At 42.7% G+C, this 19,939-nt stretch overlaps 1 protein-coding gene across 2 annotated transcripts in view; it reads left to right on the top strand.

The window, feature by feature from the left end:
* The window catches only part of LOC126281614 (lipase 3-like), a 143,274-nt gene that overhangs the window by 119,895 nt on the left and 3,440 nt on the right, over positions 1 to 19,939 (top strand). For both annotated transcript variants that reach the window (XM_049980724.1, XM_049980723.1), the window contains exons 5-7: positions 5,480 to 5,638; positions 8,274 to 8,358; positions 14,601 to 14,743. In XM_049980724.1, the coding sequence (XP_049836681.1) occupies positions 5,480 to 5,638; positions 8,274 to 8,358; positions 14,601 to 14,743 (387 nt within the window). The remainder of the gene's footprint in view (positions 1 to 5,479; positions 5,639 to 8,273; positions 8,359 to 14,600; positions 14,744 to 19,939) is intronic.

Raw genomic sequence — 19,939 nt, 5'->3', positions numbered from 1 at the left:
CAAAATGATTGTCGTGCATGTAGTAGTATTAACTGATGTCTTCTTACTTTACTGTTAACTAGCTCAAGGAAGCATCACTGAAAGTAGCATATAAAACGGCCTAAAAGTTACATGTGCTTTAATCCTAAGAAACAGATTCTCTGATGAGCCCTAACTAGGGACCTGAAAATATAGCATGTATTTTTGGCCAAATTAGTGTCTATTTTTGTCGAAATTCGCATCTAAATTATTTTAGTTTGTAAATGATTAAGACGTACAAATTAAAAAGATAGTCACGCCACATGCCTCAAACGAAGCCTTAGTGCTTTGAAATTGACTGTTAGAAAAAGTGGGTGACTGGAGAGCATTTGACCGGTATGATTGTCTTTGCCTTTGCGATAAAATTTTTCTAAAATGATCTTCGCTCCTTTTCCTTCTTTTGGCTCTATTTATTCTTTCAACGCATGACTACTTCTGTTGACAAGCAGCAGCATTTTCTTGCCGGTGAACAGAGTCCTTCCCTGATTTAAGTTGTTTCTCGACGTCGTTTTTCTTATCCGGCTCAATTCGATAATCACAAAATCTGCAGAATATTGATTTAGCCCTTTTGTGGGCATTCATAAAGGTGTATTCCATATGTGAGAATGCTGCAGAAACAGCGTGAAAATAATCGAACTATATGAAGTAAAATCGTAATAATTCCTGAACGGTTTTCTGTGGGACATTCAAACTTCACGGTTAGCCGCGGAGCATGATTGGAATTAGTACTCACGGTACGGTTTGATTTAGCGACGAAGCCCACTTTCATTAGTATAGGTTCGTCAAAAAGCGAAATTGGCGGATTTGTGGCACTGAGAAGCGCATTTGGCGATGGAGAAGTCACTTCACCCTCAACGGGTGGCCGAGTGCAGCCTCCAGTCACGGAATAATCGGTGCGATATTCCTTGAAGACACCGTGACTATTGAACGGCTCTTGAAGGTTTTAGAAGATAATTTCGTCCGCATCATCCAAAGTGGTCCTGATTTCGACAAGATGTGGCTCATGCAAGGCGGAGCTCGGCCCCATCGAAACAGTGTTTGACGCGGGGGAGCATTTTGGGGACCGCATTCTGGCTCTGGGGTACCCAGAGGCCACTGGCGTGGGATTTGATTGGCTGCCATATTCTCAAAATCTGATGCGACTCCTTTTTGTGCTGATGTACTAGTGACAACGTTTACAGATACAACCAAAACCATTGCTGACCTAAAACAGCCATTCAGGAGGTCATCGACAGAATCGATGTTCCGACACATGCGAGTCATGCAGAATTTCGCTATTCGTTTGCGCCACATCATTGCCAATGATAACAGCTATACCAAACATTTCGCAACTGAAATCCCAATACCTGTAGTGACGTTTAAATGTTGAATAAAGTGTGTGCATGCTGTAGTTTGTAACTAATTATAATTTACGTTTTGTTTTCATATAGTTCAATTATTTTCACCCTGTATATTCGACAGTGTAAGTGGTGTAGAAGTAGAGCCGAAAAAAACTCTATTCGGACGTTAGGGGAAGACTTTCCGTGAGATCGGAATACGTTGACAGGTTTTGTTTCCCGATCGCTATGGCGGACAGTTCGGACACTATAAATTTTCATTAGGCCGCGAGCGCTAACAAAGTAGAATTACAAAAATAAGAAAACAATGAGGATCACACAGCACAAAGCATTCGGTAATGGTTACCGCGCAATGACTTGTTGATATTGCCAGTGTCGTAAATGAGACACTCGCAGTTTAGGCCCGACCCCTACCTATACACGACGCAACCGCAGTTTAACTAGCAGACAAACGCACCCGCATTTTTGTTCTATGGTGGTAGTCTCACTACTGAGTCCTAGGCTGCTTTACGCAACGAGTGCCTTTACAGATCGTTGACCGCTCATAACTGGTGTGGCACCAGAACATTGAGCGCACAGATACGACTTTGCCTTATTTACTTTTTATTTTGCAAAAATGTTGTTACTCACGTTATCTTTTCTAACTGAGCTTCGCCAGAAATCGAAAATTGGTTATACGTGTATTTTCGATATTTATACGTAGAAAAAAAAGATGTATCGAACTATCTATGGTGAAATAGTTCACCGGATAAAATTTCCAGTGGAACAGCATTTATTAGATAAATTTGCGTTTTCGCTTTGGAAGAAGAATTTACACCTAACGGATGGTTATGATTAAGGTGCAGATACTTACGGAGGTCCAGTGTGGGCCGTAATTGTTGTATGACAGCTGAACTTGGTAGATACTGTTATGCGTTGACACGGAACCGATTTATACTGGAAAAAAAAATTAGGTTTACTTTTGGCCAACAGCTGCAAATCAGGCACTGTGAATACGAGAAAGACTTATACAATTATTTTCATGTGCAATGGATTAGGAATTGTACGCTGGCAGAGACAGTCAGACAGCTATGGAAGGTATAATTCGCTTGTACTCGTAACCGCTTTCTGAAGTTGTTCAATATGAGCACCGGAGGCGTCGACCAGAGGCTGTACAGCCCAAGATTTGCACCTGGTGGCCAAAATTGTAACTGTGTTGTTTCCAGCGTAAATCGGTTCCACATTAACACATTAGCATATTAACCAAGCATCGCCGCCATACGATAATTACAGTCTTCACTGGACCTCCGTGGGTAGCTGCACTTCAATTATAATCACCAGGTAAATTCTCATTAATTGCTAGCACGAATTTCTCAGCTCGCTAGCCAAGACATTGTGACAATTGCCCATCACGAGTCTGAATACCATGTGGTGGTGCTGCGGAAGCCTGGCGGGGTAAGGGAAGGATGTAAGGTTGGTTGGGTTGGGGTTGTTTGTGGGAAGAGACCAAACAGCGAGGTCATCGGTCTCATCGGATTAGGGAAGGATGGGGAAGAAAGTCGGCCGTGCCCTTTCAAAGGAACCATCCCAGCATTTGCCTTGAGCGATTTAGGGAAATCACGGAAAACCTAAATCAGGATGGCCGGACGCGGGATGGAACCGTCGTCCTCCCGAATGAGAATCCAGTGTGCTACCACTGCGCCACCTCGCTCGGTACGAAGGATGTAAGGGAAGCAAAGACGAATCGGAAATTATTCCAGCGATGTTAATGCAACAAATGAGGATATATACGGAAACAAGCGACTTTGACAAAAGGCAAATTGTTATTGTCCAGAGCCTGGTAAAGAACATCTCGGAAACGGCTGAACTTGTTCGTGTGATACTGTCGTGAATATCTACACCAAAGTGGTGAACTTCATGGGATAGCGATTCTTACATATACGGATTTCGGTAATATTCCTTACACAAGACATAGAAGGGCAGTGCATTGACGGAGCTGTCATTTGTATTCACGCGATTCAAGCGGAAAGCTTTACGACGTGATTCTGGTCTCACGACGGGCATTAACAGACTTTGGACCCGGAATGGTAGTTGGAACTAGAAGCAAAAAACATCCCATTTCAAAAATCGTTGGGGAATTCAATGAGCCCAGATCATCAGGGTCAAGACTGTGCCAAATTTCAGGCGTTATCTTTCGTCATGGACAACACAGTGGCCGACGGCCTTCGCTTAACTATAGAGAGCCGCGGCTTTTGGGTAGAGCTGTCAGTACTAACAGACGAGCAACAGTGTGTAAAATAACCGCAGAAAACAATGTGGACGTACGACGAAACTATCCGTTTGGACTGTTTGACGTTATTGGGCTATGACAACAGACGGCCGATGCGATACATTTCCTAATAGCACGACATCGCCTGCAGCGCCTTTCCTGGGCTCGCGACGATATCGATTTCACCCTAGACGATTGGAAAACCGTGGTCTGGTCAGATGAGTACTGACTTTAGTATGTAAAAACAGATGTTGGGGTTCAAATGTGGCGCAGACACCACGAATCTACGGATTCAAATTGTCAACAACGCAACGTGCAAGCTGGTGGTTGCTCCATAATTATGTGGGCTGTGTTTTCTTGTAATGGATTGGGTCCGCTAGTCCAACTGAACCGATCATTGACTGGAAATGGTAATATTCAGCTACTTGGAGACTATTTACAGCCATTTATGTACTTCGTGATCCAGAACGACGATGAAATTTTTCATTGATGACAATACGCCGTATCACAGGGCCACAAGAGTTCGCCATTGTTTGAAGAACATCCTGGACAACTCAAGCGAATGATTTGGCAACCCAGATCGCCCGACATGAATCCCATCCACCATCTTTGGGAAATAATCGAGAGGCCAGCTTATGCACAAAATCCTGCACCGGCCACACATTCGCGGTTAAGGACGGCTATAGACGCAGCATGGTACAATATTTCTACAGGAGACTTCCAACGTTGAGTCCATGCCACGTCGCGCTGCTGCAGTAAGCGGGACAAAAAGAGGTCTGATGTGATACTGAGAGGTATCCTATGACTTTTGTCACCTCAGTGTGTGTAAAATGGTTGAATGACGATTAAACCACGACTGCACGACAAGGAGTTGGACATCCACGCCTCATCACAGAACATCGAGGTCGGTAGCTTTCGCGCTCAATAATTGTGCATAGTGGGCGATCTGAGACAAATACACTGGTACAGGCACAAGATGTCTAGTGCATACCCCTCAGTACGTACTGTTGAACACGAGGCGCAGCAGTAGAAGATCCATATGTGCTCACTTGTCGACCCAACGGCATCGTCAATTACTATCGTAGGGATAATTGAGATTGGAGCTTGGATTAATGGAAACATGTCACCTGGTCACTGAATCACGTTATATGTGTATGATCGTGTCCAGATATTCCGCCAAATAGACGTAGGGCTGTTTCTAACATGCGGCGCGCTTTGGAAACTCGGTAATGAAGCAACAGTGTGTCATGGGGGACATGCAGGTGGGATTCCATGGGTTCTATGATAGTAATCGAAAGCACCATGAGCGTTGTGGACTAGAGGAGTGTTGTTACAGAACTCTGTTATCCTTCCATGATGGATATCTGTTCCGACAGAAATCGGAGTTATCCATACGAGAACGTAACAGTACAGGGAGTTGTTGGTATCTTCCGCCATGGACTAAGCAGTCACAAAAGCATCTTACAGGTAGATACACTGATGGTTTTTCCGTAAAGCTAACAATAGACTGTTGTTCTTCAAAAAAACCTAAGATTTCATATTTACATTGCTTACCTATGAATCAGTGCTGAAATACTTATGCACAATTACTATTACCTGTTTCATGAGGGCTGTCAAACTGAAATCCTGGAATAAGGCCGCATGATTCTTAATAAACATCAGGTGAAATAAGACGAACATGTTCACCTTGATCTTCGGACGGTAGATATCTGGCAAGAAAGTGTGTAAAGGATTTGTGCATTATAATGATATCGAACCTTCCCACTCTCTAAGTCGCGGTTCTCTGTTGTCGACGTTACTGCTGTCAAGAGTAGTCGCAGAAGCGAGGTGTTAAATCCATGAGATTATGACTAAAAGAGTAACCCGTTTGTTGCAGGTGCTTCTTCAGATGATAGGAATGAATGAGTTCAACCCGAACAGTGAGTTCATGCAACTCGTAGGGGATCTCATGTGCAGTGACGAAGCTTTCACGCAGGATATATGCGCCAATATCATGTTCATGATTGGTGGCTTCAACGAAGCAGAACTGAACAAGGTAAGCATACAAGTTTCCAATAGCGTTAAGTTTCTTGAGAAGGTAAAACGCTCGAGATATGCGCCATTCAAAAGACATTAAGCAGATATCATTAACAAGTGAACTGCGACCTTCCTTGTTGTTAGATGTGGAGGCTGTATCAATAACAAGAAAAATATAGTTTGTAAACCACCCCTCGCCCCTTCCCCCAAATATACTTCTGTGAATAAGTAATGCGTTTACCTAGATTTCCGGCAAATTTATGAATAAAGATATCAGATATGCTGACAGTTGTTAACTGAACTGTTTATCTCAATTGACATGTGCACTGAATCCTATTACACTGCCAGCCACATTAATTTGACCATCGCCTATATTCTACTTCATAGTGCACTAACCACTCACAGGTGTCAGGTGGCACCATCAGCAGTGGAGGGTACATAAAACATGTTTGTGGAACGCTCACAACAACGCAGTAGTCGTCCTGAGCGACCGAAGCGATATATCTGACGTCCAAAAGGGCATGATCATTGCCTTCGTGGCCAGGGGTGGAAGCAGTTTCGAAACGGCTAAATTTCTATGCTGTTGGCATGCCGCCATTGTTAAACTATACCGACCATGGCAAAATGGCGCTTTCAGAAACTGGTGCCGAGGAAACCGTGGTGTACCATGGGTCACAGATGATAAAGGTAAACGGTGGCTGCTGAGATGTGTAAGGGCGAATAGAGCTGCAGTTGTTGAATAACCGATAGCCCAGATGAACCAAGGATCAACCAACAACGAACATTGCTGTGTACGGACATCTGCAGCAGGCATCTGGTTCGTGCGCTCGTGCTGAATGACGTCGTCAACGACGAAGGGTGGAATTTGCACGTCAGTACCGCAACTTGGAGGTCAGATGGGTGGCGACATGTGGCCTTCACAGGTGAATCACGTTTTACGCTCCATCGGACAAAGAAAACGCCCTACAACAATCGTCCGAGGTGTTCGGGCCGGAGGAGGGAGCGTTATGGTCTGGGGAATGTTTTCACCCATTCCCTGGGTGAACTCATCACTCTCAAAAGCACAGTGGATCAACACAAGTACGCACCTATCCTTGTGGACCATGTTCACCACTACATGAAGTTTGGTTTTCCTCAGAATAATAGCAACTACTACAGGACAATGCCACGTGTCACACAGCTCACGGCGTACCTACCTGGTTCGAAGAACACATTGCCACCAAACTCCCTGGACTTAAATCCAACTCAGATTCAGCATGCGTCTAATCGTTTCCATAATGTGGTCATAGCTGTGGTTTTTAGCTGCCACGATACATATATGTAAAAGCTTATAAACGTAATCTTCACTTTTTACCAGCAGGACTGCATCGGTACCATACCACATGATTTCTATTTCTTCATCTCAAATTCCGTAACCACTACCAACCAATACCTTCTTTATCACCTATTCCATCACTGTACTGAAAAACAGTGTTCATTCAGAGTCATCTTGCTTGATACCAGTATTAACTGCTATGTAGCTAGTTATGCTGGAAGTTGAAAGCAGGAAGCAAGAACCAATCCCAGTTCATTATTTTGGAGCGCAATCATTCCATTATGTCAGGTAAACAGAGCCACTTTCCATTAGTCTAATTAACTCTGGAAATATTCACCCCACTATCGTTTACAAGTAGAAAACGGTTTTTATGCAGTTTATCTACGAGGGACGTCAAATAAGTAATGAAACACAATACATATGTTTTTGGATGAGGTCCGCATTTAGCAAAACACAATTTTGTTTTTAATCCCAAACATGTTTCACTGCGGCTTCTGCATCATCACTGCAATCGCAGTGAATCATGTTTGGGGTAAAAAAGCAAATTGTGTTTTGCTAAAGGCGGATCCCATCCAAAAACATATTTATTGTTAAAGCAAAAACGGACAAAAGAGCTTCATCCCCAAAATGATTAATGAAACACATTTTTTTCTTCAGCTAATTTCGATTGAAGGATACGGAATTTGTCCTGAGACTTCGTGGAATGTTCACGCTTCAGCTCCTAAAGTCACATGAATTTGCGATACGTGACTGTGCTGTACGTAGCTTTCAAAATGACATCTGTGACAGAGGTGGGTTCCAAGCAGATAGCTGTCATTGAGTCTCTATTGGTGGAAAACCAGAGCATCGCAGATATTCGGAGGCCATTGCAGAAAGTCTACGTCTATCCGGCAGCGAACAAAAGCACGGTGTGTCGCCGGGCGAGGTGTTTGTCATAATCGCCACGAGGTCGCGCAAACCTGTCCGATCTCCTGCTTGCCGACTGGCCGCACACAGCTGTGACTCACGTAATATTGGAACATGCGGGCAAACTCAATCAAACAGCTCGCTGTACAACTGGACGTCTCCGCTGGTAGTCCTGACACACTCGTCCACGAGTTGGGGTACTGAAAGGTGTGTGCACGGTGGGTTCCTCGCCGCCTAATAAGAAACGATTTCAGCGTGTTCGTCGCCACAAGAACGCAGACGAACTTTTCGTTCTCCGTGACAATACAAGGCAATACTAACGTTATTTAATTTGTCTCTGATAGTTGTCCAACTCCCTTAGGGCAAAGTTCAGTGTTGTAACTCAAGGTGTTCGCCTGCATTTTATCTGATGTGTGTCCGTATTCTTTTGCAGACGATGCTGCCCGTGATTCTCGCCCACGCTCCAGCAGGTGCCGGTAGCAGGCAGTTCATCCACTACGGACAGGAGATCAAGAGCGGTGAGTGAACTGCTAGTTTACGTATGTTAAAGAGATTCGTCAGGCAACAGACTGCTCCACTCGAACTATCAACACAACTCGCACTGCTAAGTGTGTCCTACGACTAGTATGCCACTGGAAATAGACTGCACACAAAGCTGGTGACTGCTTTGAAGGATATGTGTCTAGTCCTTTATTTTCAGATCACTACAGGTTTCGTGGCATTAAACGACACATCTTCAATTGAACATAAATGCAGAAGAGATAACAGTCCTGAGACATACACTGATGTGTTAAATTTTCTAAAATTATTTCAAGATTTTTCTTTAAATGTAAGAATCTATTAACAAATTTTACCAGAGATTAGTAAAATGTTTGTACTAATATACGTAAATCATTAGAGCTACAAAGCTCCGAACTTCGTACCCAGCATTCGTTGTCCGTCACAACAGAACACCGCTAAAAGGTGGTATATCGTACAATACAACAGCCAGATTCCAATATGGTTTACGGTTTCTAAAGAAATTGTACCATAGTGATCCACTGGTAAGGTGACAGTAAATTACAAACTATTAAGATATAATTTGCGGATATTTCGAGTAATTAATATCAATTAAAACACTGACTTTTGATGAAACAAATTACCTGTACTGAGATCGACTTGGTGATCGATTGTGATTTAGTTGCTTCAGAACGCTTTTTAAAGAAAGTGCCAGAAAGCAAGCTGAGCAGTGCTCTCAAAGGTTTAGTTCCTAGGAGTTATCCACCACAAACTTCTTCCGACGCTGCGAATAGGAGGTGGTTATGACTTCCAATACATTTTAGTAACTCCGGGAATAATTTATAAAAGAGAAACCAAATGTGAAAAGTTGAATCGCATGAACAAAGCTGACAAAGTAAATATTTGGTAAACAATAGATATGCGAAGAGACGAATAATATCAGGCAATTTTATGTAGTAGCGAAAGTGTCCGTCCTGTTAGATTAGAAACAACTTACATCAAGCGAGAATTTAGGCTATACTGAATAAAAAAATTCCCTTCCGAACCACTCGACTAAGTGTATATCAGTGCTCGCAGTTGATCGTTGATTCACAGAAAGAGCGAACAATTCAGTAGAACTGCATCACAGAGTTGAGAAAGATCCCAATCTTAGCAGTAATGGAAAACACGTAGGCAGTTAAAAGTGATACATATATGCATGTGATGAGGGCAAAACTGGAAAGTAAGTTACTTTATTATTTATTTCAAGTTTCTGCTACCAGTCACTTTTTATTTTATGTTTAATCTAACATAACAACATAACAACATAAAAAGTGACTGGTAGCAGAAACTTGAAATAAATAATTTTCCCACACAGTCACGGTATACAAACATTAGCCATTATGGCTGAAAATAATTAAGTTACTTTATGTCTCATTGCTGATAAATCTCACAGCAAAATAATAACACTGGAAGTTTCGATCTGATGGTAGCGAAAGAAAACTTTATCCTCTCTATAAAATTGCTATGTAACAAACAGTTTACTATGAAAGTCAACAAGTACAAAGCATTATGAAATTAACTGATTTATTAAAAACCGGTTACAAAATGAGGAAGAATAAATGAGCTACGCGGTTCCAAACATTTCGAACGGATTGTCGGTAGGACTTTGGAGGTCTGACCATCGTCACAGTAAGATACACGTCACAGTAGACACAACGCTGAACGACTAAACCTTATCACAAATTTATCATGTCAGGATCGAAACTGAAGAATAAAATACGCATAGCTTGTCGTTGAAGCTTAGGTCGAAGATGAGTTTTCGTGTCACGTACGTGGTCTCTGGATCTTTTTCGTTGCTCTAATAACGCGCAAAAGATCGATTTTTTTACGAGAAGATCGAAAGTCAGGCGCATACCGGTAATACCAAAGAGGTGTAACACAAGAACTTACATAAGGACCTCTAGGATTTGGTTTATTCTTTCCTAGGTACTTTAATACTGATTAACCATGATTAGAAATTTTGGATAAGATTATCATAATGAGAGTCTAGTGGCTTAGGATCAGGTCCTGAAGCAGAGAACAAAGTTCAAAGGTTTAAATAAAACCATTATATACAAGTAGATTTGATGTGCAATAGGAGGATTATCAGCACAACATGTGACTTGCAGTTTCGTGAAATACTGTCATAAGGTTCAGTATCTTTTCGTGTCAACATTGTTTTGCCAGTTTTCTGATGTCTTCGTCATTTTCCCCATTTTGTGAAAGTAATGTATTTCCACAACAAAGAGAAAATATATATATATATATATATATATATATATATATATATATAGTGGTACTTGTAGGCTGCGTAATTTAACAGTTTACTTCAACGTAAGCCGAAATATTGTACGTATACTCATAAAATCAATGTAGGAATCAAACGATTACCTAATTCTTAAGACAGAAGTCTTCTAAGCATTTTAATTTACCCGTCAGCAGCGAAGTGGTAATTTGCATTAGTGCAGTCCATATATGAATGCATCATTTCGCAGCAATTACGTACTGATAAAATTCTATTGAACTCCTAGCCGTATACAGCTTTCGGCCAAATACTCCCCGGCCAGCGTTATGCTTTGATCGTTTTTTGGTTCCTGCTGCCGTCCTTATACAGTCACGCCGTCTTCTGCGACGTTACTGGTTGCGACTTCAAAGCCATATACCGTAATGTTTTCTTTGCACGCACGACGCACACGGGTCAACCTCCCGATGGCTGAGTCCCAAGTCATACTTAGTTGTAGGTTGGTGTCTTTATAAAGGTGTTGTCACAACTTTGAGATAACATCTTCAACAAAGACGGCGGCCCACAAGTAAGCACGCCCCGCAGGACTCCACCATCGATAGGTTGAAGTGGGCGTTGGAGGGGGAACCAGTGACATTACAGAAGGCAGCGCTACTTTATAAGAACGATAGAGGCAACCGAAAAACAGTCACCACTTAACAATGACTGATGAATATTCAGTCGAAAGCTCGTCGATTTTAAACCACTTGACGCAGATGGACTGTCGAGAGAATCTTATCAACATAGTCCATGTCCTACGCCTATAGAGCTCGAAGGACAGACTACACACATACGAATATATTCTAATATTCTGAAATACGTCCTTTCTGTAATTCTCTTCGAACATTGACACACAACGTTTGTATAGGTATTAAGTGAAGTTATTGTTCCCTTACCTGAGAGAAAATTACCCAATAGTCTGTATATATTACAAAGCTCGCTGATTTCGTTCAATTGCCATTGTGAAGTGGTCATTGGTTGCAGGCAATTTTGTGCCGAAAACGGCATTTTTAGTGTTCCGTCCCTCAATAGGTAAAAACGTAACCCTAATAGGATCACTTCGTTGTTCATCTGTCAGTCTGTCTTTTAAGCACACTAGTTGTCAGGGACGTGTAGACGTATCAAGTTGAAATTTTGTTTCACATGGCTTCCGTTGGCGGTGAAAAACAATTAAGTTCCTACGCCAAACAAATCGAAACTTTTTTTTATGTCACATATTTTAAAACTTGCAAACTTATTCATCAAAACCTTTATGATACTTCCCATTGATCAAGACTTACGAAATTTCACAAGAAGCAAGGGTTTGCAGTACAAGTAAAAGAAAAAATTCCAAAATTGCTAATTTGTCATTATATTACACGATCAACATCTTTTATCGCGTTATCCTTGAGTCTGTCCATGTGTTAAGGTAGACGTATCAGCTTCAAACTTACGTCATATATTATAGCCACCGGTCCATTCGCGGCGTAAAAAATTTAAGCACCTGCGTCAATGCCTGTAAAAGGACGGCCATTTATGTCATATATTTTAATATCCTGTCAGTACCGATATCATAAACAAGCAAAAATGGTCTAACTTCTCGATTCCTGCAAAAGATGGACTATCTACAGCGTGGTACATTGATCGTGATCGGGCCAAATGTCTCACGAAATAAGCGTCAAACGAAAAATGAACGAAACTTGTCTAGCTTGAAGGGGGAAATCAGTTGGCGCTGCCCTAGGGAAACGGATGCCAACTGCGTATTTTTAAATAGGAACCCCCATTTTCTATTACATGTTCGTGCAGTACGTAAAGAAATATGAATTTTTTACTTGGACCACTTTTTTCGCTTTGTGTCCGCAGCTCGTGGTCTTGCGGTAGCGTGAAACGTCCCCTTGAACAATTCTACATGACTGTGCTTAAACTGACACACAACGTTTTTAGCGCAACGCAGTCTGACTTCCAATAATCCCTACAAGAGAATGGCCCTGACTAACATTAACCTATACGTTTCACAAATCACTTACCTCACAAAAATCTTCGTTACTCAAGCTACTTCAATACAGCGAGCGCCACTACTGCCAGCTAAATAAAAGATTCAAACTACTGAAGGCACTAACTACTAATAGGCATAGTTAGCAAATGAAAGATTTTAATACAGAACAAACAATGTATTTACCTTAATAGTCAAAATATATATAGCAGTTCATGACATCCAGTCTTACAAATTTCAAAACTCGGCCATCTCTCTCCCCACATCCACCACTGCCGGCGGCTCACCTCCAACTTCGCAACGCTACGAGCTGTTAACATCCAACTGCCCAACACTACAATGGCAGACAACAATGCAAACTAGCCACAGACTGCTCACAGCGCAGCCAGTGACTTTTCATACAGAGCGCTACGTGGCGTTACCAATAAAAAAACCTAACCAGCCTACTTACAAACGTCATCGCTTCCTGTTCACGGGGCCCCGGGCTCGATTCCCGGCGGGGTTAGGGATTTTCTCTGCCTCGTGATGACTGGGTGTTGTGTGTTCACCATCATCATTTCATCATCATTGACTCGCAAGTCGCCGAAGTGGCATCAACTAAAAAGGACTTTGAATACGGCTGCCGAACTTCCCCGCATGGGGCCGTCCGGCCAACAATGCCATACGATCATTTCATTTTTTTTTTTTCGCTTTGTGATAGATGGCGCTGTAATAGTCAGAAACATATGGCTCACAATTTTAGACGAACAGTTGGTGACAGGTAGATTTTTAAATTAAAATATAGAACGTAGGTATGTTTGAACCTTTTTCTTTCGATTGTTCCAATGTGGTACATGTACCTAAGTGAAATTATCATTTCTGAGTACGCATGCTGTTACAGCGTGATTACCTGTAAATACCACATTAATGCAATAAATCCTCAAAATGATGTCCGTCAACCTCAATGCGTTTGGCAATATGTCTAACGACATTCCTCTCAACAAAGAGTATTTGGTCTTCCTTAATGTTCGCACATGCACTGACAATGCGCTGACGCTTGTTTCTGGGTGTTGTCGGTGGATCACGATAGCAAATATCCTTCAACTTTCCCCACAGAAAGAAATCCGGGGACGTCAGATCCGGTGAACGTGTGCGCCATGGTATGGTGCTTCGACGACCAATCCACCTGTCATGAAATATGTTATTCAATACCGCTTCAACCACACGAGTGCTATGTGCCGGTCATCCATCATGTTGGAAGTACATCGCCATTCTCTCATGCATCTTGCCATTTTATAAGTTGTTGTTTGCCTGTGTGGGTTAAGGTGGCACAGATCTTTATTTGAGTATTGTTCCTTATCATGCAGAATTTTTGATATCTACTTCTTCTATACCAGAAGTGTCCAACATTTTAAATTACCTGCGCCACGGTATGTGGGCGAGAGAGGGAGGGAGAGAGAGAGAGAGTGTGTGTGTCAGAGAGAGATGGAAGGGGGGGGGGGGGAAGGGGGGGACGGCAGGCGGTATGGCGGAAGGGTAGCAGGAGTTTCAGATTCAGAATACTACTCTTATCATAACTTCTATATACGGAACCTGAGGACTTTCCTACTTTAGAGATTGTTTGATATACGCTCACCTCTTGGGCCGCACTGATACTTATTCGTTTTGGGACACATGGGTCGAGGGCTGGACAGCCTTTGTCGAAACTACCATTCATGGTGGAGCAAAATTACTGGGACTTGTGTAGAACAGACGGAAAGACATAACAGTCGTATGACTGTATGATATGCTTTATTACACAATCAGGATTTCAGCCTTACGCTATTATCAAATGTCACATATATGAAAAACCGTCTTATTTGTGTGGAACACAAGTTTTCTTTAAAATGTCTTAGCTGCCCTTGCAAGAAATTTAGTTACAGCCACATTATCGAGAATATGTTCTCTCGTCGCGCTTACTCAGTCTGACAGTGCCTGCCGCTTTACGGTACGCGTGTTTACTGTTCCAGGTCACTTCCGCCAGTACGACCATGGAATGTTCGGCAACCTGGAGAAGTACGGCAGCTTCTGGCCGCCAGACTACGACCTGAGCAAAATCACCGCCAAAGTGGCGCTCTTCTACAGCAGCAACGACTGGCTAGCGGCTGTGAAGGTAAGCTCGTACATCTCTGCTGCGTTCTGTTCACACATCTGCTCCTCTGCGGCTTTTTTGTGTTGTCGCAATTGGGGTGGATGCTGTTAAATGTTTTTCAGAGAAAAGTTCCATTAGCGGACGGTAAATAATTTGAATATGGCGGCCACTGAGTGACGCGCGTTTCTTCGGCTCGCGAGTTTTTCCGCTCATTGAAGGTGTTACAGAGAAGTGCGGCAGTCCACAACGGGTGCATCCGACTAAACAAGTGTTACTTGCCGTGGTGTATTGTTCTCCGTTGATTACCACAAGTGATAAGTGATAAGTGAGTGAAAAATGGGAAGAGCACGAGTAAGCGGCAGCAGGCGAGGCTACAGGGGCGCAGGCAGCGCGGGCGCCCGGTCTCCGGCGGCAGGTGAGGCCCCGCTTCCCGACATCGGGGAGCTCGTCCGGTCCCAGGTGAGTGCGGCGCTGCACAGCAAAGACACGCTAGACGTTATCGTGCAATCCATCACGGACTCCGTGACGGCCGCGGTCATGGACAAACTACAAGAGTCTGTCGGGCGCAACAGCACCGAAATCCAGTCTCTTAGAAAGTCCCTGGCCGCACAAGAGAAAAAAGCCGCCGACCTAGAGGCTAAACTGTCTGCTGCCACCGATGAAATTGAGCAGTATCAGCGAAGGAACAGCTTGCGCTTGTTCGGGGTAGCTGAAAACGATCGCGAAAACACCGACGACCTGGCCATTAGCCTCGTGCGTGAGAAACTTGGCGTGCAGATCGACGTGGCCGATATTGACAGAAGCCACCGTGTTGGGCGCAGGATACCAGGTGCCATGAAACCCAGGCCCATAATAATTAAATTTGTGTCTTACCGGAAAAGAGCTGAAGTGTTTGCTCAGAAAAGAAAACTCGCCAAGAGTGGGGTTACCCTGAGGGAAGATCTGACGCGCGAAAGACTAAAAGTTTTGAACGCTGCGATCACACAGTTTGGCCTTCAAAATGTATGGACCCAGGATGGCAGGATCGTAATCAAGACGGAAGGAGGGAGGAAAACGGTGACAAACATGTTCGAACTGAAAGACTGAGCGAAATCTCGCGAGACACAAAGTCTCATATTGTAATCTGTCTAATATAAGTTAATTTTTTATTCTTTCTTTTCATTTTTTTTTAGCTTAAATACTGCTCCGTTATTTCTATAAGTACCATAAGTACTCTATTTAAAATCAGTCAATTGTTTCACAAAAATATTGTTTCTTTATTTGTCTATTATAAGTCCTCATGTATATTCATATTGTCAGTCAAATGGGAATTAACACCCTCCATTAACAGGAATCTCCTTACAACCACCTTTCTATATCTGTTATTTCCATCTTCGCCACTACCACTACTACTACTACTATCTTTTTCGTAACTACTACTGCCACTTTCCATCTTTCTTTTCACTCCCTTCTTCGATACTTCCAGCGTGTTTTTCACCTTTAGTCCACAGACGCTTGAGTCAGTCACGACCTTGGACACACCTGTAAATATGTCTTGCCCCGCGAAATCCACCTTTTGTCCCTCTTCCGGCCAGCAGGTAAACGGAGCGCGCTCGGTCCTACAGGCGGCCACAATGGGACGGACCGGTTCCGGCGGCGGGCTCTTTGTGGCCCACGCGAACGCGCAGTCGCTAACGGCTCACTTCGACGAGTTCTGTGACCTGTTCTGCCAATCGCTGTTCCACATTATCCTCGTCTCTGAAACTTGGTTGAAACCAAACATTTCTTCCGACGCTATCCGAATCGCTGGTTACTCTCTCCTAAGGGCAGATCGTGAAACACGACGCGGGGGTGGTGTGGGTGCCTATGTTCGCTCTGATCTGACACCTACTGTGCTATGCACATCGGATGCAAAGGGCGAAGGAGAAGCAGAGTTCTTGTTTTTCGAAATAAATACATCAAATCAGAAACTGCTAATTGGAGTAATCTATAAACCTCCAAACGTCGGTGCCATGTCCTCCTTTCAGTCTGCCCTGTCCTCACTCGTGACACAGTATGAACACATAATCATTATGGGCGACACAAACATCGACTTACAGTTAAAATCTCCCTCTGCCGAAAAACTAAGGCGACTGTTCCACTCCAATGATATGAGTTTAACACCGCTGAACCCAACTCATCACACGCCACACAGCCACACAATCATAGATATAATAGCAACAAAGCGACCAGATAAAATAATCCGCGCCAATCAGACATCCGCTCCGGGACTCTCTGCTCATGACGTGATATTTTTAAATTACTCAATGCATACTACCAAAGAAAAATCTCACCTGGTAACCTACAGAAACTTAAAAAATGTTAACCATGACGCTCTTCAAAAGGATTGCTCAGACATCCCTTGGCATGATATAAACGATGAACCGACTTTAGACGAAAAAATTCGGCAATTATGTCGCAAAATTATTTCACTGTATGATAAACATGCTCCTCAACGCACTGTTAAGGTAAAGAGAGCTCCCGCTCCGTGGCTCACCACTGCATTACGTCAGTTAATGAATAAACGTGATGCTGCACATAGGGCCTTCAAGCGTAACCCAACTCCCGAGGCATACGAAGCTTATAGGAAACTCCGAAACAGAACCAAGCAAAGCGTGAGGAATGCCAAAATCAGACATGCCCGCTCTGTCGTATGCGGCATATCAAAACCTGCTGCACTGTGGAAAAAGCTGCGCAGTTTCGGTATAGGGAAGCGAAGATCTGACGCTGTTTATCAAGCGTCTGCAGAAGAATTAAACGATTTCTTCTCAACAGCTGCAAACTGCCACGCAGCGACAAATTACCAGCCCCAAGATATCAATCTCTCGAGAGACAAGTTTTTCCTAAAACATGTCACTACCGGCACAGTACACAAGGCAATTATGAGAATCTCTTCCGAGGCAGTAGGAAATGATGGAGTGAGCATTGGCATGATTAAGAACGTCGTAGACACTATTATTCCAGTTATCACAGACATCTTCAACCTGTCTCTTGTCAGTAGTACATATCCTACTGAGTGGAAGCAAAGTTTAATTAAGCCTATACCCAAGACTGACAACCCTAAGTCGCCAGGTGACTACAGGCCGATCAGCATACTACCTGCAATTTCTAAAGCCCTAGAGTACATCGTCCATGAACAACTGACGGATTACCTCAAAACTCATAACATCCATGACGAATATCAGTCAGGCTTTCGAAAGCACCATAGTACAGCAACCGCATTAATCAAAGTAACTGATGACATTAAACATGCTATGGACAGACGTGAAGCTACTATCCTAACACTGCTTGACTTTAGCAAGGCTTTTGACACAGTTGACTTCGATATATTACTAATTAAAATGAAACAGCTGAATTTCTCAAACAGCGCAATACAATGGTTCGACAGCTACCTCAAAAACAGAAGTCAACAAGTCATTTGTGGGTCGGAAAAGTCATCATGGAAAAGCGTGCGCTCTGGAGTTCCCCAAGGCTCCGTCCTTGGTCCACTACTCTTCTCACTGTACATTAATGATATTTCTTCAGTGATTCACTCCTGCAACTACCATCTTTATGCCGACGACATCCAACTGTACATAAGTGCAAGCCCCAAAAACATTGCTGATGCAGTAGCGAGTATGAACGCTGATCTTTGCTCTGTTTCTCGATGGGCACAGAACCTAGGTCTGAAACTAAACCCCAAGAAATCCCAGGTCATACTTATATCTCATCCAAAGTTAATCAGCCGGTACTTTCGCGAAACAGTCCCTAAAATACTCCTCAATGGTACCCAACTACCATACCAAAAAACAGTAAAAGACCTTGGAATAATCTTGGATGAACACCTAAACTGGGAAGAACAAACAGTCACAGCTTGCCGGAAATCGCTCTCCTCCCTACATGCAATTCAAAAGTTTAGAAAAATATTTCCAACCCATGTTAAACAAAAATTAGTCCAAACACTAGTCTTGCCTAATCTTTACTACTGCGATGTAGTTCAACACGGCACAAATAGTGAAAATTCTAGATGCCTCGAGCTAGTGATGAATGCTTGCGTTAGATACGTGTGCAATATTCGGTTGTATGATCATATCAGTCCTTCATACTCCCAGCTAGGTTGGATACGCCCACATACGGCACGCGATCTCCACACGATGTGCTTACTTCATCGATTTCTTAGCCACTGGTGCCCCCAATACTTATCTTCTCACATTAAACACCTATCATCATTCCACAATCGCAACACCAGATCGGATACGTCTATCATCTTGGCTGTACCTTTACATAACACAAAATCTTTCTCCGTGTCATTCTCCATCTCAGCCATACGGCTATGGAACGCGCTCCCCTGTGAACTGCGTCTTATCCAGAACTACTCAACATTCAAGAGGGAACTCAAAGCTTACATATTAGGGACGGTATAACCACCATTCTTGTGCCCCTCCCATCTCTTTCTTTCTGCTCTCCATCACAGCTTCGAATTTTACCGTTCTATTTCTCTTCCTCTAACCTATCTACCTCTTACATATCTCTTTCACCCCATTCTATCGTCTTATGTCTCTGCTCGACGAGAATAACTCACAAGCTGCAAGAAAATTCCCAACTAACAATGGGACTGACATTCAGAAAAGAAAAGTATGTTTACTTTCATATACATAGTCATTATTATTATTATTATTACTATTATTATTATTATTATTATTATTATTATTGCTATTACTATTATTATTATTATTGATTGTTTTAATTATTTTTTATTGTTATAATTATCATTGTACTACTGTTATAATATCTATTTTTTTTCTTTAACATCAATACTGCATAATAGGCTATATGTCCTTAATGTTAAGTAGAAACTGTAACTCGTTCAACCTGAGTATGCCTGGTTAGGTGTAAGAGAGGGCCTGAAGGCCCTAATCTTGCCAGGTAAAATAAATGCATAAATAAATAAATAAATAAATAATGATTGTCACCGAGCGAGGTGGCGCGTTGGTTACCAGGTCTCACTTTAATCAGTTAAACGAGCTATCTTCCTTAAAAAAGCTACACACTTACGCTCTTTCGGGTCATACTGATCAGTTATGATTATAAATTGTGAAAAATTATTATAATTTTTAATGTACCTTGGTAGTAGGATTGAGACAGGAGAGAGACTGACTTCTGCAACAATAAACAACTCAAGTATCCAAGTTGTTGAGAAGAATATTATACAGAAGAATA

The sequence above is a fragment of the Schistocerca gregaria genome, chromosome 7 (assembly GCF_023897955.1).
Source record: "Schistocerca gregaria isolate iqSchGreg1 chromosome 7, iqSchGreg1.2, whole genome shotgun sequence".
Taxonomy (NCBI): domain Eukaryota; kingdom Metazoa; phylum Arthropoda; class Insecta; order Orthoptera; family Acrididae; genus Schistocerca; species Schistocerca gregaria.
This window is presented reverse-complemented; position numbering and strand designations above follow the sequence as displayed.